General features: G+C 42.2%; 2 protein-coding genes across 2 annotated transcripts in view; both read left to right on the forward strand.

Annotated features, from left to right (window-relative positions):
- Nucleotides 1-6,554: 6,554 nt before the first annotated feature.
- On the forward strand, nucleotides 6,555-22,770 carry LOC109477723 (polycystic kidney disease protein 1-like 2). The gene is given in 29 exon segments (XM_019779069.1): nucleotides 6,555-6,641; nucleotides 6,901-7,032; nucleotides 7,482-7,578; nucleotides 8,022-8,212; nucleotides 8,520-8,762; nucleotides 9,261-9,422; nucleotides 9,702-9,870; nucleotides 10,407-10,607; nucleotides 11,054-11,172; nucleotides 11,552-11,776; nucleotides 12,246-12,440; nucleotides 12,834-12,991; nucleotides 13,470-13,590; nucleotides 14,037-14,173; nucleotides 14,379-14,519; nucleotides 14,835-15,144; nucleotides 15,486-15,630; nucleotides 15,864-16,122; nucleotides 16,171-16,213; nucleotides 16,787-16,862; nucleotides 17,346-17,477; nucleotides 17,834-17,843; nucleotides 18,229-18,466; nucleotides 18,938-19,100; nucleotides 19,514-19,760; nucleotides 20,273-20,456; nucleotides 20,565-20,691; nucleotides 21,203-21,335; nucleotides 21,879-22,770. Coding segments are annotated over 29 exon segments (5,337 nt in total).
- Nucleotides 22,771-23,689: 919 nt separating this feature from the next.
- LOC109477788 overlaps nucleotides 23,690-25,549 on the forward strand; it is a 2,862-nt gene continuing 1,002 nt past the window's right edge. Inside the window, exons 1-3 of the mRNA XM_019779178.1 lie at nucleotides 23,690-23,911; nucleotides 24,499-24,670; nucleotides 24,957-25,032. Coding sequence (XP_019634737.1) covers nucleotides 23,775-23,911; nucleotides 24,499-24,670; nucleotides 24,957-25,032 — 385 coding nt within the window. The 5' untranslated portion in view covers nucleotides 23,690-23,774. The remainder of the gene's footprint in view (nucleotides 23,912-24,498; nucleotides 24,671-24,956; nucleotides 25,033-25,549) is intronic.

Genomic DNA, 25,549 nt, shown 5'->3' on the forward strand with positions numbered 1-25,549 from the left:
AGTTCACGATCACAATGACGAAGGGTTCAAGTGTGCTTTACGACGTCAACTTTGGAGATGGAAATTCTATAACGCTACACCAACCCTTACCGCACAACGTGTCACGTCCCGTACATTTTACCTATACATACACCAGCAGCGGCATCTTTGATGTTATCGTTACAGCATCCAATGACGTTAGCCAGTTACAAGTTGCCCTGGCAACACCAATCACCGCACAGTTTGTAATAACAAACTTGACGCTGACTTACAACGATACCATTCCCTATCCACCGGGCCTGGTTTCCTTTGTTGTGTCCGTACCGCCTTCTATCATTCCTCCTACAAACATAACAATTCGCGTGGAGTTTGGAGACGGGACGACCGAAGACAGAGAGGCATTTGACATCACCACGGACAATCCAGAGATTATAACTCACCAGTATGACCAATCAGCTGTCGGTAAAACTCAAGTGAGCATTGAATGCCTTAACCTTGTTAGTAAGAAACGGTTTGATGCGAGCGTCACCGTGCAAGAGCGGATCACAGTGTTATCCACGTTGGTAAGCACGGACCGTACCAATGTCGGTAGAGAGGTGACTGTTGACATCACAGTCGCTACTGGATCTCACCTCACATTTGATGTGGACTTCGGCGACGGTAAAACCCAAGTCAGCAGCTTCCTGTCTCGCAAAACAGTGACGATGAAGCACATCTACAACGTTGAAGGATACTACAAAATCCATTTCATCGTTTCAAATGCCTTTGGCACCCTGGAAGATGAGGCGGAAATCTCTGTCCAGCATCCGGTGTTTGGATTGAACATGGCCGTCAACAATCCAGTGCCACTACCTGAAGGACTAGCAAACTTTGTTATCAATATACCCCTTAATGTCTCACTGCCTACTGATACATCAGTACACTGGTCCTTTGGAGATAACAGCTCAGAAACGACAGAAATTAATCTCAAACACACGAATCATTTTCTTCATCAGTATGAATCTGCTGGTCGATACTATGCGAAGTGTGTCGTGTCCAATCTTATAAGTACCATGACACTGAAGACTACAGTTGATATCATAGAAACCATCACCGGAATACACCTTCAGCATGTCACAGTTATTAATCCGATGTCGTCCATGTTTGATGAGGACGATCCCTCCATCTCCTATCAGGGTCTCGACGAAGATGCGCTGTGGCAAGCAAGTATTCTTACAGGCAGTAATACGACGTACGTTTGGGACTTCGGGGATGGTTCTCCCAGGTTGGTTACTGTTCGCAATGATGTATCACATCGTTACAACAAAGCTGGAAACTACGTCGTAAACGTTACAGTTGAGAACCAAGTAAGCAGTGTAGGCACCAACATGACCGTGGCAGTGCGACAGGGCATCATTCTGGAGTCCTTCGGTAACACAGGCCCCGCCCCGTTCCCAAACTCAACTGTGTCACTCGTGCTGAATGTCACTCAGTTCGGTACGGATTCTTGCTACCTCTTTGACATGGGAGACGAACGCGTGAGAATAGTTTACGGTGCCGAGATCTGCAAGGAAATAGACTACTTCAAGAAGGACGAAATTGTGACCATCGACGAAACAGACACCATCATTCACGACTACAGCTACAACCAGGACGGTTTCTTTGATGTGAGAGTGACAGCTATGAACCGCGTCTCCTTTCAAGAGATGGAAACCAGGGTCAAGAGCGGTTGGCCATGCATGAGACCTTTCGTCCAGATCATAGGAGAATATCGTGACATTCGATTTCCGAGAGTTGAAACGAAATCATCAAGAATACGTCTGGGGAGCAATGTCGAAATAGATTGTAGGACAAAGTCGGTGAACATTACATGGTCCATTCACAAGGTTATTTTGATAGAAGGGGAGGAACTAACAAACGAGACTGGTTTCACTCTTCACCATTATCCATTGGAGCATATTTCAGAAGCTACAGGTACTGAAATCGTCATTCCTCCCTTGAATCTCGATGTCGGGCTGTACAAACTGGAAATAACCGTCGCTATGCCGGGGTTTGAAGGCCTGGAGAATGGTGACTCCATGTACCTGTCGGTTGTGAAGTCCAAGCTCGTTGTCGGGATCAAAGGAGGTGCCAGTCGCCCCATTGGGTACGGATTGCCGATGCTGCTAGACGCAGTAGACCTGTCATATGACCCGGACGATCCACACAACAAGACAGGTAGGCCATTACAGTCGACGTCTGTTTGAATAGGTCTAGTCTCGCAAGATCTTGTGAGATTGTGAGAGATTTGCGTCTAGTTTCTACCTAAGAATAGATCTGTTAAAAGAATGAATGAATGAATGAACTTTATTGCTCGACAATCGTACATGGTACAATGTGTGGCAGTAATACAACAATACTACAAAACTAAACTATCTTATTACATTTCTTACTACAAACTACTATCTATATTTTAATGTCTTGGGGTGGTGGGACTACGGCGCACATGTCAACTTTGTATATTTAAATGTTAATTGTACCTTTTTTGTGTGTGGCGCTGTTAATATAAGTTGTTAACTTGAGTGCAGCGTCACACTGTCCTTGTTATGTCTGTATGTTTTGATGAATTAAAAAAAAAAAACTACTATCTATACAGTATATGAGTCACAATGTGTTCATGAATTGATGATTTGGTCTCGCTTATGAAATAAGGTGTACAGAAATTGACCTACGTAAGCAGATATGGTAGTAGGACATGACAATAATTCATAGAATGTATCGTACTGTGTACTAGATTGGGTGAACTTAGTGGTAATAGTCTGTAACAATGAATCTCTTTCTTTTCTATAGGTGGGACATGTCATAACAAAGTGAAATTCATCTTCAATATTCTCATTACATGTGGGACATGTGCTTTTAACAGTGCATGCGTGCTTTGACTAACATATACAAAGAATATTCGTAGGAAGCATAAAAGTAGCGATATTTATTATATCTTAAAGTTTATCCTTTTTTTAATCTTACAGGGCTTTTATTTTCTTGGCTCTGCCGAAGAAGCGATGAGAGTTTGCCAAGAAGCTGTTCGAACAATATTACCCTGTCTGCTGAAGCCACAAATGATACCCGCAACAGTAGTGAAGGATGTTTTGGGACAGGACACGTACTGGAAAAGTTCTCCGATGGAAACTTTACTGCGTATAACACCAGCGTGTTACGGGTATGTGACTAATTACAACTTGTTTCTTTCTCTATGTTGCCTTGTCTTTGCATTTGAGGTTAAAAAGTCAGACAGAGCAAATGGGGGGGTCAAAATACTTACTGAAAGCCTGAAATCTCCGATTTGTTATTGCAACATGCTAAGCACTACGATTTCGATGTAGTCACCATGTTGGTTACAGTGTGCTGTATAATAAAAATCCATTTCTACTATTTCACTTAAGGTAAATCAGACGTACATCTTCCGAGTGGAGATGAGGAAGGACGACCGGTGCGTGACCTCCGAACAGTCCATTCTTATCGTCGAAGGGGATCCGCCGGATGTAGAAATAAAGTAAGGACACAATTTTGTACTAAACGAAAGTATTGGTTGCGCTGAGCCTATAACTACCACAGTGGGACCTGAATACCGAAAGCCAATAGCTGTAAGGATATGATATACCAAAAGAAGTCGTGGTTGAGAAAAAGTAATGCTTTATTCACTTGGTCTGACGTTTGTTTTATTGAAATTCATGTAATGTCATCAAAATGTATATAATTTCTGTGGGGTCAATATTGGAGAATAAACAATATCGATGAAATATGTACACCGATACTTTAACTAAGGTACGGGCTTCACAACATTTCTATATTTTAATATAATAAAATAAAATATCAGTCACATGGTGGTCGCTTTTAATAGTTAATTCTGGTTCCACCATTTTGAGGGTCAAGAACTAGCACTAGCCTCCTCCATCTTTCTGTCCTCTTTGTACAGTCTGAGTGTACAATGGCATGAGTGTGTAAAGTATGTCTTGTTTGGTACTTACAACAGGTGTGTTGACGGCTGCTCATACAAGACCAACCCTTCTGCACGCCTGTCTCTAACCGGAAGATGCTCCTTTTGCAAAACATTTAACCGCATAGAGTACACGTGGACTGTTGCCAAAGTCGAAGGTCAAAGGCATCAACCGTTGTCAAAATCACAGATGTCTACATATCAAGGTATGTTGGGATTTCTGGTCTTTTTCGTTGTTCATGTAGTTTTCACAGTAAGGGTAACAAGACTAAATTAGGCAACTAAACTACTAACATACTAGACTAAATTAGAATAGACTAATAGACTGAAACGACACTACACTACGCTTAATTAGACTAAAGCCTTCACAACTATCTGTTACGATGCACCAATTATGTTTTTTGTAGATTTGAGAAGAAACAAGTGCAGTAACTGATGTTCAGTTTTTAAACTAGCAATGCAGGTAACTAGAACTACATTCTAAACATATTTTTGCTTTTGTTCATACAGCAAATACCGCCAGATCGTCCCTTTTCACGATTGAAGCGGGAAGCCTTGAAAGTGGTTTCCACTACAATGTTCGCCTGACGTTAAAACAGTACGGCTACGCTGCAGGGTTCACCGAGTACACGTTCGTCACCAACTGTCCACCAACGGGAGGGCACTGTGACATCACACCGACATTTGGTAAGAAAAGACGACAACTTAGGATTTCACTTATTACCAAATAATCTTCAAGTAGAGTTTTTGGTGGCAAAATGGCCAGACAGTGCGCAGCCGCTATTGAACGATCTTGTCGCTTACAGTTTATTATCATAGAAGTTAATGTGTTTGTATAATTTTTTTTTGGGGGGGAGTTACGTTTGGGGTGCAACTTACGAAACATTTACACTGCATCCTATTCCTGTTCCATATTTGCTGATAAATATTTTCAATTTGTGCTTTGTCATCTTGCATATTAGTCAGTTTGTGTGAAAAGAAACCATATTTCTGCTGGTAGGACAAGGCATTATAGCAGAGACAAACATAAACTATGAGACCACGTATGTTGTTTTGAAGTAATAATATGAGTGTTTTCTGTTTTACTAGGATACGCCCTTGAGACAGAGTTCCAGGTCACCTGTGCCGGATGGTGGGACGAGGGCGACTATCTGAACTATGACGAGGCAAACGCGAACAACTACCAGTCCAGGAAGCTGAAGTACAGGTTTGTTTGTTTGCGTTGCATAACCGGTAAATCGCCAAGGGCACAACGTACATTGGGGTCTGCTAGAGTTGTAAACCCAGAACCTTTAGATTCTAAGTCAACAACCCACGAGACCATACCTTGCCACCGCCAGGTTCTGGTCCACATAACCAGTTAACACATCAGTTTCAAGTTTAAATGTACAGTAAGTACAAGTACAAACTGCGTAAGATCGGAATGTAAGGTTTGATTCGATCATACCTGGATGGACCCATACTTTTGCCGAAAAGTGTGGTTGGATCTTAAACGTGCTCTAAGTGTGTCTTGACTTAAACACAGGCCCTACAGTACGCCCCATGCCATACAAGAGGACGCCCCTAACTGAAGCTAGGTACTCATTTTTAGTTGAATGAGAAAATAGGTGTAAAATGCCTTCCCCATGGCACAAAATTGGGGCCTGCCAGGGATTTGAAGCCAGAAAATTTAGATTCTAAGTCAACAATCCTAACCACGAGATCTCATTTCCACCACTAGGTTCTGGACCAGACGATTGGGTTCAGGTCAACAGTCACTCATCAAGTTTGGAGAGGAACCTTTCACGCCCAAGCTGACACTGCCACTGGGACCTGCTGCATATAACCACACATTAGAGATCAGTGTTCAGATTGTGGACACACTGGGGGAGTATGCCCTAGTCAATATGACAATACAGGTACCAACACCTACATGTACATCAATCTACAATACATTGGATATTGATAGTGATAATGATAGTCTTTGTGATCTTGTATGCCTTTAAAATGTTATTTTGCTTCCGCTATTATATTTTCTTACAGGCAGTATTAAGGGATTGGGGGGGGGGGTTTCGTGTGACTAAGCTGTGGGTTTGTGTGCATGATTGTCCTGCCAGTGTACATGTAGGTCAAAGTTGAGGGGGGATCGGCAGAAAAAATGACAGCTCAAAAGGCCAGACACAGGAAATGGGGGTAAAGTTGAAAGTTACAAATCAAACTCAAAATTCTCGATTGAGTTCTTGTTACTTTGGTACGTGCTGTCCAATAATATAATAAATTGATCGTAAAAAACCTCGTTCTGCTAACGTATTTGTATAACTTAAACCTATTCATTACAAGTTATTGTGACAAATACAAATGTAAAGCAATTGTTTTTCTGAAATGTATAAATTACGAATTCTCAGGTCGTGGAATACCCAGAAACGGACACTGAAAACAAACTACTGGAAATGACCAACCCTGACAAGTTGTCCATGCTTGTACTGGGGGGCAAGCAGCAGAGTATCGGCCAGATTGGGACAATTGTGGCCGACACTATCAACGTATGTATTCTGATTTGTCTGTCTAGGTGTCTAAAATAAAATTGTCTACAAATAGAGAATTCAACATGTTCTGAATTGTGTAGAAATTCTGTTTTTCTTTGATGAAGTCGATTCATTTCTTTCAGGAGGAGGTAGAAACGGACAACGACGAAGAACAAGCTGAACAGAAGAAGAAACGGCATGAACAGGTAATGTTTTGGTACACGAAATTATAACAATTTATAGCTTTGACGTAATTTAGCTTGTTAACTGTAAGTATAGTACGTGCTCTGCATTTTCTAACTTGTGGCTTATTATTGGTAAATGTAGATCAGTAACGATTTAACACTGCATAGCACCATAGTATTGTATAATATTGATTGTCTAGGTGCACGTAATGTGACATGTATTTCTCTGTATCCGATCACAACGATGAAGCAGTCATATGTTGACTTACGTTACCTTTAGATGAGGTCCAGTGTGGTGTCTGCGCTGTACCAGACTGCAGGGTCCGTCACCAGTGTTGAAGCCGTACAACAATCGTGCATCACCATGAAAGCTATCACAGAAAAATCGTCTGAAGTATCTCCTGACACCCAGGTTTGTTCTGTTTTCTGCTTAAGAGAATTCTGTCTTTGAAAAACCAGAAAAACAAAAAAAATTTACTTTCCGAAAGTATTCTGGGTTGTTGTGATCTTCAAGTTCACAGGCATCTAGGAAGTGTTTATGGGTTTTGTGAAAGACCTGGAGGGGATTCTATGATGTAATTTAATCGGGTATTACATAATTGTACAATTAATTTAACTGTACACCGCTTCCTATTTTTTTCCAACCGTGCGTGCTGGGAGACCATCTGAATCAGTAGTCACCTTCCTATCATCTATCAAAATCACCTCCCACCCACCAGGCAACTGACAGACGAACCCGTTCAGCCACCCAAAGCAATACTTCCGTAACAGGAAGAAATTGCTACTTGCTTTCTTCAAATCAGATGATATGCATCACCATACTGACACTGTTATTGTATCATGTTTAAATGTGTCCTTCAGGTCACAGCAGCCTCGGCTGTGGAGAATATGGCGGAAAAACTTCAGGGAATTGACATGTCTGAGGAACTCTCTGAGAACATTGAAAGTACAGCAACAGGTATCGGACATCATACATTACCCTCTTCTCATTCTTCTTAGCATTACAATTCCTGCTGTGTTTGGGAACCGAAATAATTTTATGTCATATTCAGTTACACTACGTCGCAGTCTAATGAACTATATGAAATATTGAATCGATTTTATAAAATAAATCATAAACTTACATAAAAACAACCTGCATTTGCTTGACATACGTAGGTACTACATAATCTCACAGACTGGAATACTACTTTATGCTTTTGGGATTCATGTAGTTAGATGTGTTGCGACCGGTAATGTTGTTAGTAGTCCATATACATCGGGCCTCTAGTAGACCTCCCACTGGTTAGGCTCTAGAGGAGGAGGTCCAGTTAACTCCTGGTAGTGAGAGATTTTGTAGCACAGGCTATGCTGTAAGAACCTGATAGAATATGTATTTGAAAGTCTGCGATTCTGTTGCAGAACTTGTGTCCAGTCTTAGCAACATCCTGGTTGCCACGGACACCACGGTACAGGAGAAGATCAAAGTTCCCGGCTCAGAAGGAGCGCTGGACGTGATGTCGTTAAGCCCAGAGGAAGCTGAGCAGAGAGAACGGGATCTACAGGCAGCTGAAGAAACACAACATGACGACGAAACGTTGGCAAAGGACACAGTAAGACTGATTTTTGGAATGATGGTAGAAATGATATGACAAGTTATATTCTCTAGACTATACCGTAAAATATGCCATAGTATGATATCTCTCTATTATCATACTGCACCCGTGTATCACTCGTTAAAACCGTAACAACCTGAAATTTACGATTTCAGACTTTCTGGAGGTATTACAAAGCAGTCCTCGGCTTCCTGAATTTCCCCATGACCACCATATTCTTGCTGGCTCCCTACCAGGTTCTGAGACCTTTACGCTCACTTCATTTCCTCTGTCTGCTCTATAATACATTTTCGTATGTCCCTAGGCAAGACAAGTCTCAACAAAAACATTCAAAGCTGCGACAGCGATATCAGGCTTAGTGATGAAGACAAAGACTATCGGATCTCCGGCAATGGTCATTGACTCACCGAAGCTGTCAATGGTGCTGGAAAGGTCGGAGCCTACTGCCCTAGCGGGTAAAGCTGTAACTGCACGTGGAGGATCCTTCAACATCCCTCCAGCCATCTCAGCCAAACTGGGCGAGGGCTCTGGTCCGGTTGATATGAAGGTAAGTCTTTATACAATCTTCCTGCACAAGTAATTTGAAACTAGTCCAGGTATACTAAAAGTAGTTGTAGTGCTTGCTACTGTCAGAATGGTATGCATTGAATACTACACAGACCAGAGTAATTATTTTCATCATCTAAGCTTTGTTCGTTGCAGAATCAAATGCCTATATTTACCACTTATGCAGACCATGTAATTGAAAAAAATCGTTCATACATGTTTTGAGAAGAAAGGAGAGACTTTATAATAGAGGAAATATAGCATGTTTGGGTTCCTAAAGATGGGGTGGGGATTGGGTTTTTATTGATTGGCAGGGTTTCACCTCGGCATGCCCTGAGTTCATGGATATCGTCATTGGGATGCGCATGATGTAATAGCCCAGTAAGCTTCGTCATCGCCAGAGTAATGATGCATCCTACAAATTACAAACTACAAAGTATCCCTATAACAGTATAATCTATGATTTTCTTCTAACAATTATGTTTACTGAAACACACAGGTCATGTCCTTGCCGACTAATCCATTTATCTGGGATGAGAGTGCCAGTTCTATCAACAGCCCCGTGGTGTCTCTAGCATTCCAAGGCTCGGATGGGAATGAACTGGCTATCAATAATATGGACGAACCTTTTGAGATAAGGATTAATAACAGTCCAGAAAAGGTACGAATAAATTTCTTATATTCTAATTTTTTTATTATTATTTGATAATCTGCAAGAGCGGAATTTTGAATGACAATAATATGTATTCTATTGGTTGATGAGGTAAATGGTCAAAGTGTATTTCGAATTTTGACATGTGGAATTTTTTCCAAAACGTTGTGGTAACAATACAGATGTATCAGGACATCTTGCAGTGATACGTGTACTGATCATGAAGTTTACAAAAGTAGCATTGATCCAGCTGAGAAAAACTAAAGCTTTACCCTTCCCACGCCATAGGTTCCCAAACCAAAAAGGTTCGACCCACCAAATCCACCAGATGATTCGGAAGAGGAAAACTTTTACTACGACTACAGTCCAGAAGTGGACATGGACTACGCCTTTCACGTCATAGACGTGCCCAGAAGTAACAACGCTATTAGAGCTGTCATTCGCCCTGGAGATCCAAGTAAGTAGTTTATTTTACTTTACTTCATTGGTGCTGCAGCTCACACACTCTACCTAGAGGTTCTCCAAAAGCTCAGATGGGATAGTCTAGCGACCAGGCGAGACTACCATTGGTTAGTTACCATCTACATATATAAATTTGCCAAATGGTCCTGTTCCACCCCATCTCCAGACACTGACAACGATTTCAGCACCAAGGACAGAGGTAAGAACTTATTGTGACAAACGATTTCAGCACCAAGGACAGAGGTAAGAACTTATTGTGACAAACGATTTCAGCACCAAGGACAGAGGTAAGAACTTATTGTGACAAACGATTTCAGCACCAAGGACAGAGGTAACAACTCATTGTGACAAACGATTTCAGCACCAAGGACAAAGACAGTTGTCTTTTGTCCCAATTGATTGCGGTTGCATGGTGGGTGGGAGGTGATTTTGACAGGTGATTGTCCCGGGTGGAAGTAAGTGTGTGGTCTGCGGAGGAATTACATTCACAAAAGCCCAAAACACGTTGATTTCTTGTTTTGTTATGTACAGAAATGTTGCTGATGGCGTATCTGAGAGTAGGAGACTATCCAAGCTCAAGTGACTTTAACGTAAGCGGCATCATTCCGCGCGAGATCAACATGAACGGGACTTTCACACGGGAAGAACTGGACGAGATACGGCACTCGGTGATGGTGCCTGAGGAGATTGTATACACCAACATCAGCTGGTATCTTGCCATTCAAGAAATAGGTAAGTTCACAGAACAAAGCTTGTGCAGTTCTAATATTGCCTTTATTTGAGGGGCCAATTTTGAATACACCGATTCTCAGACACCTTTCAGTGAAAGATTATATGGATGCATGCCGAGATTGCAGAGATTGAACATGCAAATACAGTGAATACCGTAAATGGGAGCAGCGACGGTCACTTGATTATCTTAATGGACATCGCGAAGCCATGATACTCAAAATCTGAGGACAGCACAATACACGTAGTTGAGCCTAGGCTTAAGCTTAGCTAGATATGCAGTTTAATCCAAGAGAAGATGCAAAAAAGAAATTCTATCATTGACAAGGAATTCCTGCATAGATTTGAAAATGGCGAGAATTGATTATTGCTTTCACATGGAGAGTAATCAACAGTGCAACATGTTCTGTGCTCTGTGCATTATTAAAAGAGATTATGTCCGTATGTAGATCCTGAGAGCAAGACTACGCTAGGGGCGCCATCATCCAACTACACTCTACAGACTCTCATACTTGGATGCAAATTCTGGAGTGAAACTGAGGAGCGGTGGGCGGGAGATGGCTGTAAGGTAAGATCCTTTCAGTTTCCATTTTCCTCCATACTCTGCCTGGATGCCAGCCTTTTTAGTTTGTCACTCTCTTTGTTGTTTTCCTGCCAACAAGATTGGACATACGTGTAAGCCTTCTGTCATATGGATATTGTTCAAAATCTGAACAGACGAACTGATTGGTCAAACTGGACTGGTGTTATGGAGCAACCTATCAGCAGAGGCCTCTCCCAACGCGAAACTGTTGTTTGATTACCTCATTTAGTAATGTAATCATCAGGTTTGGCCAATCAGCGTGCTTGTTCAAATTCTGAACAAATATGTGCATCCACATTCCAGGGTCAGCGGACGACAGTGGGACTTTAGTTCCAACGTTATAAAATTGAATGTTTTGTTACAGGTTTCTGATAAGTCCACAGCCAACGTAACAGTTTGCGAATGTACCCATCTAACCTCATTCGGCTCCGAGCTCTTCACTCCGCCCAACACCATCGACTTCAAGACCGTTTTCAGCAAGAATATCGCGGAGAACGCGTACGTGTTAGGCACCGTCCTCGGTATCACTGCGCTGTATCTGATATGTGTCTACTTTGCTCGGAAGGGAGACAACAAAGACGTCGAGAAGGTAGGAACATATTTACACTGAATGGAATATGGCATTAAAACACAGGATTACCTCCGTCAACTGAAATGCTTTAATGTATGCTTAAATATTAGATACCATGCAGTGAATTGGTTGTACATTGCAGTATGGTATAGCTTTCACCATATCAATGCACTGTTGCGATGTCTGGTAACCTCCAAGCAGATGTAGAGTTTAGCTTAGTATTTCGCAACGTATGATTTAATACATTTTCTATTTATTTCTAGTGGTCCGCGTTATTATCTCTAAGAATCCCTCCTATCTCCACTTCAAAGATGTAGGAGATGCTTCAATAATACACGTGAAACACTGGACCGAGAACCTTAGATATTATCTTTTAGCTACGTGCATGTAGTAGTTTGTTGTCTAGTGTATTGTAGACGTCAAAATGGCCAGGAAGAATATTGAATGCAGCCGAATCAAAACACGTGTTTTTTTTTTCAACTCCTAGTGGAGCGTGTCCCAACTGTCGGACAACAGACTCATAGATAACCACTTCTATGAGATCACGGTACAGACAGGGATCGGCAAAACATCCGGGACCAAGTCTGAAGTCTTCTTCACTCTCTACGGCGAGGACGAGAATACTAGGACCAGAACGCTGAAGGCAAAGAACAAGGTACGGGGCATCTGTGATATGAGAAACGTCCCTGAGGTGTCGCCAAAAATGGTTATTTATTATCTCCATAATATGGAACATTTACACTGACGGATTATCACTTCCAGGTACAGAAGTATTGTTTTGGGTAGATTGTCTGTGTGTTTGTGTGTATGTGTGTTGCACCAGGATAGGTTGACAGCAGATGGGCGGGGAGATTGACAGACCGATCTTAAGTCCAGACACAGGAAATGGGATGGACTATAATAAATGCACACAGGCGGGGGAAGATTGGCAGTTAGAATGTCAATTCAAAAGGCCATACGATTTGTGTTGAATTGAATAAATTGATATTGTATACACAGTAAATTGGTTACACACAAAAACCTAAGATTCTTCCCAAAAGAATGAAATCTCTTATTTCTTTGTGAACTGCAGGAGTTAAGCAGTGGTAGTGTAAATAAGTTTCTGATGGCCGAGCACAAACACCTGGGCGCCCTGCAGTCCCTCCGTATCTGGCACAACAACAGCGGCAAGGGTGCAGAGGCGAGCTGGTACCTGGACAGGGTGCAGGTCCGGGATCTGGACACGGACAAGATGTAGGTTCAACATGGGTCTTCACTTTTTCCTTGCCCTCTTTAGGGTTTGATGCAAATGTGCATAGAACAACTCAACAGAAACATGTGCTAGCCTGACGTGTACATCTTTAAAATATCGTACTATTACTGGGTTCTTGTATGAACTAACAACGCCTCTTCATTGAATACTAAGTCATGAACATCACCACAATTATATAGTAACTGTTATGTGTGTGATAGTAACTGTTATGTGTGTGATAGTAACTGTTATGTGTGTGATAGTAACTGTTATGTGTGTGATAGTAACTGTTATGTGTGTGATAGTAATTGTTATGTGTGTGATAGTAACTGTTATGTGTGTGATAGTAACTGTTATGTGTGTGATAGTAACTGTTATGTGTGTGATAGTAACTGTTATGTGTGTGATAGTAACTGTTATGTGTGTGATAGTAACTGTTATGTGTGTGATAGTAACTTGTTATGTGTGTATACCTCTCAGGTACTACTTCCTGTGCGACAAGTGGCTGGCTGTGAATGAAGATGACGGAGAGGTCTGCCGTACACTGCCTGTCGCCACGGAGGAGGACATGAAACAGTTCAACACTATCTTCTTTTCCGCCGTGAGTTCTACAAAATTTCATAAGACCTTAATCTAATAGAATGTTTCTTCCATAGGTGATGGCGCGGAAGTATTGTTTTGGGTGTCTGTGCTTTGTGTTTGTGTATCTGTGTGTTCAGACAGAGCGGGATGGCTGCATGTGAGTGGGAGAAGGTTGACAGGTCAAATGTCTGTCTGGGAGCAAGTAGGATTTAGAGATTGAAATGGGGAAATTCAGGAAGCCGAGGATATCATGTTTTTCGAAAGTCGATTTCTTGTTAAATCCATTTTTGCTTAAAGAACATTAGCAAAATAGTGAGTTACCAGTCATGTAAAGATACCTGCGGTTGTTGATTTAATAAACCCAACAGAAGATAGATAAAACGAATTAAAAAGAACTTGAGATGCACTTGTTAGACTCTTCAGTCAACGTACGTGCATGTTGAGGTTACTTTTCTTAAACTACAGGTGAAGAAAGACTTCAACGACGGTCACCTGTGGTTCTCTGTGTTCTCCCGTCCGACCAGAAGTAACTTCACCCGGGTTCAGCGTGTCACGTGCTGCCTGTCTCTCCTCTTCTGCACCATGGTGTCAAACGCCATGTGGTATGTGAACACGTTAATTTTGTCTTCCGACGTTGGTAGCGTTCAACAGATAGTCTTTTTCGGGTTTGTGGAAAGTGCGGTCCGGTGTGAAATGTGGAAAAGGCGGTCGGCCCGGGACATATGGGAACACATCAGTGCCGTAAGTTTTAAATCTCCAGAATGTCGTTTACCGTTACAGATTAACTTTCATTCTGTATAAATGCAGGTATGATACAGAGAAGAAGGTACGGACTGTCCACGCCCTCACCATAGGTCCCATCACCCTCACCTGGCACCAACTGTACGTCAGCTTCATGAGTAGTATCCTCATCTTTCCTGTCAACATCGGGCTCGTTACACTCTTCAGGTAGTAAAATATGTATTTGTTGTTTCCATCATCGCTCTCAGTTTAAGCATCCTTTTACATAGATGTCAAGATTGTTAAATGCAATGCACCTACTTCCTGGTAAAAACATATGTAACTATTATAGAAATTCCTGAGGAATACATAGAATTCTTGTTAACAACTAGAACTGGTTACATTCTATACTATTAGGTTTGCGAAAAAGGATCATAAAGATGATAAATGAATGAATAAATAAATAAAAAAAGTAAAATAAAAATGACAGTAAAAATTGCATCGTGGTATATTTTATACTATGCTTTATTGAATTTCCAAAAGGCGCATACGGGAAAAGGAATCACCCATCCTTGAGGTTGATGGTGGCGAGGACTCTGCTGAGACGGTGGAAAAGGGCAATTGTAAAGACCACCAAGAGGAGCAGAGCAAGAAAAAGAAGAAGAAGAAGCTTTTCATGTTTCCTCATTGGATGGTGTACGTGGCGTGGATCATCGCCTTCCTGGTGACCTTCACGTCAGCGTTCTTCAGCGTACTGTACAGTCTGGACTGGGGCGCCAAGAAGTCCATAGCGTGGCTGACGTCCATGCTGATGTCATTCACCATGTCTGTGTTTGTAGTGGATCCAATCAAGGTCAGATTTATGAACATTGATGAAGATATAAGAAAAGTTAGGGATTCCAAATGTTTCCTTGTATACCAGTATATTAGGCCTTGTTCTTATTTCTTTTAGGAGCGGGGGTATTGTTTTGGGTGGCTGAGTTGTGGGTGTGGGTTTGCGTCTATTCTTGGTTAAATACTAACGCGTATTAGTTCCTATTGTATGGTGGGTGGGAGGAAATTCTGAGAGTTGATGGGATGTGTCAAGCCTGCAGTTGATCCAGCACGCGCTGGGTTAGGGTAAGTGACTGGGTAGTATAGTATGTGGAGGAATTCAGGAAGTATATTACATCATATAGCCCCCTCGTTTTGCAGGTCGTTTTCTTGGCCGCGGTTTTGTCACTGCTGATCCGGAAACCGAGCTCGGATGAAGAAGACAACTCGGATGACGAGGAAATCCAAAACAAACTACAAGATGACGAAGACTGGGTGAACGAAATGCCCTCGGACGACGACGATGGTACGATGATTTTACTTATTTTACGACATAAGTATCGTTTTCCAATATTTTTTGCTGCTTCTTTGTACGGTTTACAGTACAGCACAAAAACTCGTGCTCGCGTGGATGTCATCCATATTATTAAATCAAATGACTTAAGTCTAGTACATTCTTTAGAAATGTTTAATACCGATAAACAAACAAACAAACAAACAATAAAAAAGTAAACGTTATTTCCAATGCAGAACCTGAAGACAAGCTCGGCGTGCCTGACCCTACGCGTCTGGCTGAAGCTAAGGAGAAGATGCAGAAAAAAGCGGTGATGTCTGACCTCATCCGGGAGATCGCGCGGTACGGGCTGCTCGTGCTGGTCCTCATGCTCATCGCCTACAACAACAAAGATCCCAGCTCCTACAACATGGTCAAAACGTTCAGGGATAACTTTGTTCACGTGGAGCTGCCTCTAGAAAACGTATGTTTGATATAACATTATATGAAATATTATGTACATATGTATCTGACATTCCATTTGTATAGACCGTCTAAAAATCGCGACCATAGTATGTCCAAAACACGAGATACGAAAGTCAGGGGTTCTGTTTCAGTACCAAGGAAAGCGACCAGGGACCAAATCTAACCAATTTTTCATTGTTCAAATTCTAAATTTCATAACAGTCCATAGATAGCTTTGCTTCGTTATTTGGTTCCACCTGAAACATTGTTACAAACACTAACGAAAACAAACTTTATTGCACAACAAAATTGTTAAAGCCATAAAAGGTTCAACATATAGCATCTACTACTATATAGCAACAAACATACTATGAGAATTATTCACCTTAAAATTGTACAATCAAAATATGCAATATAACCTTGTTGAAGCTTTATTGCATGTTGTGGAACGTAGATCAGATGCGATGTCGCGTTCCAAAACGTGCTCGCATTGTGACATACATTTCACTTCTTAGTACACCAAATCATGTTTTGGAATGGAACACGTTTTGGAATGCAAATGCATTGCCACCATGCAAACGCAACAGATCCCGTTCTGAACAACTTGTCATCCTACAACTAGGTACGGACGGGCCATGACTTCTGGACCTGGGTGAATGACACGTTGATACCGGGACTGTACACAGGGTCCTGGTACAATGGTAAGCCGACCTCGTTACTGGAGCAGCAGTTCCTGGCAGACAAGTTGTCGTTCCGGGTGGGACCGGCAAGAATGAGACAACTTCGGGTACCGCCTTCGGGTGAGTATATTGATAGTTACAATCCATGTTCCCTATTCCATACACCTCGGTAATACAGACACATTCATATTTCTAATTAGTCTAGCCATACATAGTCTCTACGCTGATTAACTACGCTGGCTATATATAGGAAAATATTTACCAGGGGAGCTATGCCGCCTTAGGGTTTGACTGACCGCGCAGTTAGGAAAGAAACAACCTTCCGCGGACTGACTCGCCTGGCCAATTTTACTCTCCTTTTTGCCGAATTCTACGATCCGTATTCCCGGCCTTAGAAAGGCCTGGTGGAGGCTAGGATATACCTGTCCTTCCACCATCACAACAAGAGGCCGAAATCACCTAGTAGATGATAGTACTCTTCATAGCTAGGCAATTTGGTCTTAAACTGAATTACTTGTATCACCCCATGCAGATGAAACTATCCACTGACCCCAGGAATCTTTCCTTATGGCTTGTTAAAGCTCTTATGTTGTTCTGTTCCAGAATCATGTACAATAAATGTAGACGTGGTAGGACTTGTGGAAGGATGTACTGATGAATATTCAATGGAACTGGAAGACCAGATGGCCTACCTACCGGGATGGAAATATCACCCGAACGCCTCAGTCTTAACAGGTCAGACACCCTGTGTATATTTACGTACGAGTGTGAATTTTGTTGTGCAATACCTCTTACGACCACAAGAGGGCTAGTGCTGCCTGGTCTCATCACACAGGTGGTCATGGGGAGGAGGACGTATTTTCTGCGCAAAGTATACTGGCCATGGGTACGTCTGTTTAGTGTTTGAGCTTGTCACTGTTAACTGGCATATCAAAACAGCAGACTTTTCAAAAGGCTTCTACAATTTCCCGTACTTACAATAAGGTTTTCTATGAAAATTTTGGATGGCCCTGGGTATGTACATCTTTCCCAGTTTCAAAGTCAATGATATTACAAGACATGAGTGATTTCTCATTTTGTTATCTTTACAGACGATCTTCGGTGGGTGTACCAATCTTCTGCCGACCTTGGAGTGGATTCAACTTCGGGTCGCCTTGCAACCTACAGGTATTTTTATGCATGGAAAAGTTGATTTTGCTGTTTGAATAAATCCTAATGGTACGTCCCACATTTTGTGGAGTGAACCCTGCGTGCATGTGTAACTTCAGGTGTTATTTCAGCAATACACAAAATTATCTTGCGACATCGCGTCCCAGGTAAATGTGACAGGTACGTCTATGAATAGTTGCCTAAGTTACATGTCAGGTAAGTCTGATAATGCCAAAATGCCAAAAGGAGCCATTTCCACACTTACCTTGCATTTATCGCCATTGGTAAAATTACTTTTCATGAAATGAATGTTCTTTTGTCCTTGTGCGCCATACAGTGGCGGTGGATACGAAGCTAACTTCGGAACCTCCAACCTAAGAGCCAAGCGAGTTTCCGGCTACCTCCAGTCCCACGGCTGGATAGACAGGTTAACCCGCGCTATCATCATAGAGTTCACGGCCTACAACGCCAACGTCAACCTGTTTGTTGCCGCCCGGTACATCCTGGAGTTCGGCGCGATCGGGGCCGGGTTGACGGGGCAGTACGACATCCAGGTCTTACTCCTGTACAACTACGTGGGTCCGTTTGGGATCTTCAACATACTGATAGAAGTGATCTACGTTGTCTATTTGTGTTACTCAATGTTCAAGGTTGGTCAACTCTATTTTTGTTCTTTCTTTGTATTTTGATTTCGTAACACTTGTATACTTATTTTTTTGTGAAGTTGCATGATCTTGGATGTACAGAGAACGAGTTTTTTCAATTTCTATTGTCGGGCATGGTGTAGGTTACTACATGTAGACACTTCTCTACTGTTTACCAAGTACATGAAACGTTATGTGCAGTTGATTGGCCAAACCTAATTACTATAAGAGGCGGTTTAAGGACATTATCCAATCAGCAGGGGTCCCGCTCAGCCCACGATTATTGAATTATCTCATTGCATTAAGTCATCATCAGACAGATAGAATATTTGCAGACCAAGTCTAGATCTTTTGACTAGAGCTAAAAAGCCTCAAGTAAGTGTGTTACACAAATTTTTGCAGGAGGGTAAAAGCATGAAAGAGCTTGGTTGTAAGAAGTATTTCGCGGATCCTTGGAACATGTTAGAGATTCTCATCATCCTGGGATCTCTGATCTCCATCGGCTTCTATGCAACTAAAACCATCATTACATCCTTTACCCTGTCTTCAGTACAGGCCTCTAGAGGTGAGTGTGACTTAAAGTTTGTTGTTGTTAAGTACTGATCAGTAGTACTTCAGGGAACGGAAGTATTGTTTTGGGTTTCTGAGTTGTGCATTTTTGTCTTAAGTAGCGATGGGAGGGTGGGATATGATTTTTTCAGCTGATTGACAGGTAGGCCAAACCTGAAATGAAAGAACGTACTGTGGTGGGAATAAGTGGGCAGTATACATGTATGGAGGAATTCAGTAGGTGGTGTAATACCCACCACAGTTCCAGTGTGGAAATGCAAAACAGCAGACAGAGGTCTGTGAACCCAAAATACTTCAAATTCCGCGGAAGTCTTTGTAAGGAAGGGTTCTACATTTCAACGGATTCACTTCTATTTTCTTCAAGTCATGTTTTATGTCCTTGATTTTATAATTATGTTGTGTTCGCAGACGACTTCGTTAGTTTCCAGAGCGCCATCACCTTCCACTCAGCCTACAGCTTCACGCTGGCGTTTGTAGTCTTTCTCTCCACGCTGAAGTTCATGAAGCTTCTCAGGTTCAACAAGAAGATCTCCATGTTGTCCGCGACTGTCCGCCACAGCAGCGCCATGATGGTTCCCTTCGGGTTCCAGTTCGGGCTGGTCGTCTTCGCCTTCGTGCATTTTGCCTCCGTCGCGTTTGGTGCCAATTCACTATCGTAAGTATACTTTATGAAATAAAGGTTAAAATATAAGAGCCCGGTCACGTACATCGTACGATCCCAAACGGAATTCATTCTTTGGATAGTCGCGCAAGTGTCTTCAAATTTTAGCTGTCCTGTTACAGGAAAGGTTCCTTATCCTTCTGGGTGTTTTTTCTGCCTGCTTAAAAATGCAACAATTACCTAGCATTTATCGTCATTGGGGAATCCCCCTTTTCACGCAGTCTTTAGGAAACTACGTAAATCACGAGAAACATGTATACGTTTGTATACCACATATATCAGGGCACGTGAATCAGGCCATGGATGTCCTCCATTTACGTACGACATTCGCACGACGATCGCACAACGTATGTGAACAATCCCTTAACGGCAGTGAAGAAATACAGTGTAACACAAATGTTGCTTTACACCGCATACCACTACGACCGTCTTTTTCAATTTAAATATTTTGGGGCACTGGAATACAAGAAAAGACACTAACGCTGATGGCATTTGAACTTTTACAGATACACCAGTGTTATGGGAAGTTTCCAGACCATTTTCTCCATGCTTCTGGGGAAGTTTGACCACCAGGAGCTGGCACAGCTACACTGGCTGCTCGGGCCCGCCATGTTTATCGTGTTCATGATCGTCGTGTTCCTGATCATCATGAATATCTCCTTCACCATCATCAGTGAAAGCTTCGCCGAGGTAATTTTCTAGACAGAACATAGAATGAATGTTCATGCCCATTACGTGTACTTTTCAGTATCAGTATCTTCAATGTTTATATGAAATGTGATGTTTTTTAATTTTCAGGTTCAGAAGGACATCTACAACCAGGAGAATGACTATGAAATCCTGGACTTCGTGCTGAACGGACTGAAGAAAAGTCTCCGGCTGGTGAAAAGTATGGTCGTGGCGATAGACGAAGATGAGGGCAAAGGTAGGATTTATAGAACATCTTCGTGTAATGTTTGATAGTCCCGGAAGTATTGTTTTGTGTGAAGCTGGTTTTAAGGGGATTTTATGTTTGGATTCCAGAGTTACAACGATGGTGTAATAGTCGAGTAAGTTAAACCATACAAGCAAATATAGCAGTGAGTGGGTGGAGATTGGGTTTCGGTTGATTGACGGTTTTGTTTCCCATGAGTATGTTCTGCGTCTTAGACTGTGGTCGTCAGGAATATGCACTTTGTAGTCATGGTATAAAATAAAACCCAGAGTTTAACTATGGATTAAAGTTGTGTCACAAAGTTGTCTGCAGCTCGTTGTATAAATCAGATCTGGGTGAGTCCAATATTTTTTGTGTTCACCATTACAGTTCAGTCTTGTTTCATAATGACTTCTACCAACACAGATGAACTCTCAAGATCAGATGTACATTCATTAACACAAACCATATCTACTTCCTGGAAGTTTGAAATCTCCAATTTCCTGTTTGCCTTTGCTTGCAGATCCTGTATACATCGAATTCGAGCCAGAATGTATCGTGGAGCGGTCGAACCAGCTGTACCGCTCAGTTATCCGTCTGTACGTGAAGGAAGGGTTTGAGGAGGAGGACACAGAAGCCGTCTTACAGGAGATGAGGTAGGTCTGCTGCACTTGGTTTTGGAGAAAACTGATTCCTTTAGTGTCATACAACAAAATGAGATTTGTGGAACACAACATCCACTCTTACAGGCATCAATGTTACATTACATGACTTTTGTACTTGTACACACTTGTTCCACCATATTACAATATCATGAAACGGTATACATAATCAGGGAATATGAGCTGCTGTGGATAGCTATGGTCATTTCGGTGGATATGGAGGTACATGTGTTGTTTTGGGTGACCGAGTTAAAGGGTATTACTGTTTGTTTGAATTGATCCTGGGTTTTCATGGCGGATGAGATGTGATTTTGACAGTTGATTGACAATGAAGTCACACCAAGGTGACACAGCATGCGCCTTCATCAGAAACTGGTGTAATACCCGATCCCGTCCACTGTTCCCAAAACACTTCCTGGAGATCTTTTAACTTCGAAGTCACGAAAATCCGAGGAGCTTTCCTTGGAAAATCCATTTTTTCCGGAAGTCTGAAATCTCCGATTTCTTGATGGGTACATGACTTGTTTATCTCTACAGTGATTTGGGGATCTCCGTTGATGACTTGGCTCTGTCTGTGATGCGGGAACATCATAACCAGGTGGGACCCGGTGGGTCCATAAAGCTTCAAGTCTACCGTGAAGACATCGGTGTGGAGTGGCGTCCAGAAGTCAACTCAGCCGGGGAACGTGTCTTCGTCAGCCGACCCTGCGATAGCAAATGGACGCTGAAGGAAACTTGCAGCAACACAACAAAGGTGACAACCAGGAAAGCTGACAAGACAGCCTTTTTGGGTGGCAAAGTGGGTAAAAGCGTCACTTTTGATGACGTTTTCAATTCCAAGGAATCGCCATGTCGTCAGACGTCACCACCCGTACGGAAGAAACAGAACGGTAAAGACTCGTGGTACATCCCTGGACCAGGCTCTCCAGACAACATCGACGTTGTCCATAGCAACAGTTACCAGGCAACGGCGGGTTTCACCACCCCAGCCGCCTCAAGCAGTCGTGCACTCCTGTCCAGGGTCTCTACTGCAGCTGAGAGGAAAGCCCCCGACAACACTGGGTTTCCAGCCGCGGCCGTATACGTTCAACCTGACGACAGTGCATCAGACGAGCAGATTTTGAGCGGCAATGACCACGAAGTAGAAAATTCCATATTTGACCTTCCAACAGACGAGAGCGATCACCTCACTCCGGCTGTCTACGTAGCGCCCTCTCACGACGATGGGTGGCACGACATGTTTGATCAACTCACCGACGACTGCAGCGGAACAGTCGAGGAACTGGACGTGGTTCCCGCGGGTGAGGTGGGGTATGTGACCGGCAGAGATGGCGGAGGGACGCCGGACATGTGGTACTCTGTGCCCGGGGAGGAGAACCGCCAATCTGCATCTCAAACCTTTGACCTCAATGACTGGGATGGACTGTGAAACTATCCACAATTGTTAAGAAACGTTTGTTCTCAAGGAATGGGAAAATTATCAATTGTTACCTCCGTGAAAACAGAGGTTGGTTTGACTGTTTGTCTGTATGTATGTTTGTGACGTCTGTACAGTTGAGTGACAGCACGTGGGCGGGGGATCCATTACCACAAACCACAAAAGGTCAGGCACCGGAAGTTATATCATGAGGTCTTAGAAAGACCCAGAAACTGGCCAGGTTGGCCCTAGATTAGAATGGTAGAGGACAACAACATGTTCTATTGCATGTACATGTCTCTTTATACCTCACTTGTGTATCATGTCCAAGCTTTAAAACAAACTATAAGATGTTACAGTGTTTCACAATTCACTAATTCAGTGATATAATTTAAACTTAGGCAAGAACTGCCTTGTGTACCGTGAAAATGTTAAGTTGTTTGTGGTTTGTATATAACAACGAGTCAAAGTTGCGACGAAGTCGTCTGGAGGCATCATATATATCCCTTCATTTGTCACAGAGGCGACAGAATTGAGACGAATACTATGTACGTACATGCGCAAGTAGTGTTTGCATGGTGCTTATGCGTTGAGCAAAATAACGTGAGACTAAGTGATGTTATTCTATAATAACTGTGAAAGATGATTTGAATACAGTTAGACATAGAATAAAATAAACAGAATGTTGCACAAGCTTTTCTCAAATTGTTTTGTTTTTGTCATAACTGTCAAATTAAAGCATAAATTTTCGTAATTTCGGAATAATTATGGGGATTCGGAAGAATATCCAGAACCGTGCCTTTTTCTAATCCTGACCCGTTCAGGTATAAAACTAGATAGGCACGGTTCTGGATACAATAAGACCTGAGGCACACCGGACTATTAAAGGTCAATGACCGTTGTTGACAAAGTGCTTACTGCACCCTGATAACCAAGTACTCGTGACAAGCACGCCCCTTTTCAAAGGCCACAAGCGACTCAGTCTTTCTACAAAACAACTGACTTATACTGTCGAAATGACTACTCTAACAGGCCTGACGGTCCTAGTGGCCCTGCTAGGATGCGCGCTCTCTGCCATGCCTATTTCTGACATTAAGCGCTGCCAGTATACCGGTATGGACGGCCACATGTACGATCTGTCTCCATTGATTAAGTAAGTATTACCAAGTGTATTGTATTCATATCCGTACCTATCTACTATACATGTAGTTCTATGCTTGAAAGTGTCACGGTTCTGGATAGTCTCCACGTATCCAAGAACGTAGATTTACATAGTTCTGGATCATGTGACATGTGGACTATCCAGAACCGTGCTTGATCATGAGCACAGTTCTGGATAAACACGGTTCGGGATACAACATACGGGTTTTGTATATTCTCAAAGTTCAATACAGTTTATCAAAATATTTTTTTCCATTGAATGCTATCAACATCAATTCCTCATAGAGTAATAGAAAAGAAGCTTGGCACATTTATTAGATATAAGTGTGCATTTCGTATGTATCTAATATTCCCTTTCTTGGTTTTATTTATTTATTCAAAATTGCAACATGACAATACAAAGTGTGCACTAGGCAGCAAGTATGCTGATAGCGTGCACACCCAACACATACCTGTACATATGACGTAAAAAACAACAATAAATAGTTAAAGCAAGATATATACACAAATATACAATTTTCATATAAATTACACCTATTCTTGGTTTTGCCACTGATGATATATCTCTATCCATTTCAGAGGTGATGGGTACTACTCCTTCTCTGTCCAAGCCTACGAGATCGACAGTTATAACATCTACTCGCCCAAGGGAAGCGAGGCCGACCCGCTGACGTATCAGTACTACCTGAACGTCTGCCGTAACGTCACCAAGCCTCCCGACGCCTGCAAGACAACCGCGCCGATACTCGTGGTACGTAAGGGTCCAGCGACAGGTCTACGACAGTCGTGTGTTTGTCGCACAAATTTCAGTTATGCTGTGGTGAAGACTGTGGTCATATCGTTGCTCAAAATATCATAACAATAACTTATATCGTACGTCGAATTTGACCGCATTTTTACCACTAATTAAGAGGCATCAAAGAATAAATTGTAACACAAAATGGGTTGTATTTTCAGTGTACATCAGTTTTGGCAATATTTTTCCTGAACCTTTTTTGTCTGACTTTATGTGTTTTCTCTGTGTATACGTACATTAGGTTAATCCTGATGGAACCTGTACAGCTTTGGGCAACATAAATGCTGCCATATTTGACGCGAACCCTGGTGCTGACGGTGAGTTTCTGTCACTTTTATTTAATGTTGACAGGGGGCGCTATTGCCGTTGTCAACTCAAAGCGTATATTATATAATCAAATGTGAATAGTATTGTTTTGGGTGGCCTGAGTTGTGTGTATGTGTCTTTTAATGTCCCAATAGCTTCGACTACATGTTGAATGGGAGGTGATTTTGACAGTGGATTGATAGGGAGGTCACACCTGAAGGGTGGGTGTAAGTGGGTGGTACATGGAGGAATTCAGGAAGTGGTGTAATACCCGATTGGGCTTTATCATGCCCCCCTCCTTTCTAATACATTCAAGAAAAACTAAAACACTTCTCGTAGGTCTGTGACGTTGAAGGTCACAAAAGCCTAAAAATACTTTGTTTTTGCACTGTTTCTTTTTCTTCCTCTTCTTCTCCAAACAAATAAGGTCAATGACCTGAACCAGACGTCTGTCACCATGGTAACTAGTGTTGGGTTACATCATGTTGCCATTGTATAGCATCATATATATATATATATATATATATA

Source organism: Branchiostoma belcheri, unplaced genomic scaffold (genome assembly GCF_001625305.1).
Source record: "Branchiostoma belcheri isolate BF01 breed outbred unplaced genomic scaffold, Haploidv18h27 scaffold41, whole genome shotgun sequence".
NCBI classification, from domain to species: Eukaryota; Metazoa; Chordata; class Leptocardii; order Amphioxiformes; family Branchiostomatidae; genus Branchiostoma; species Branchiostoma belcheri.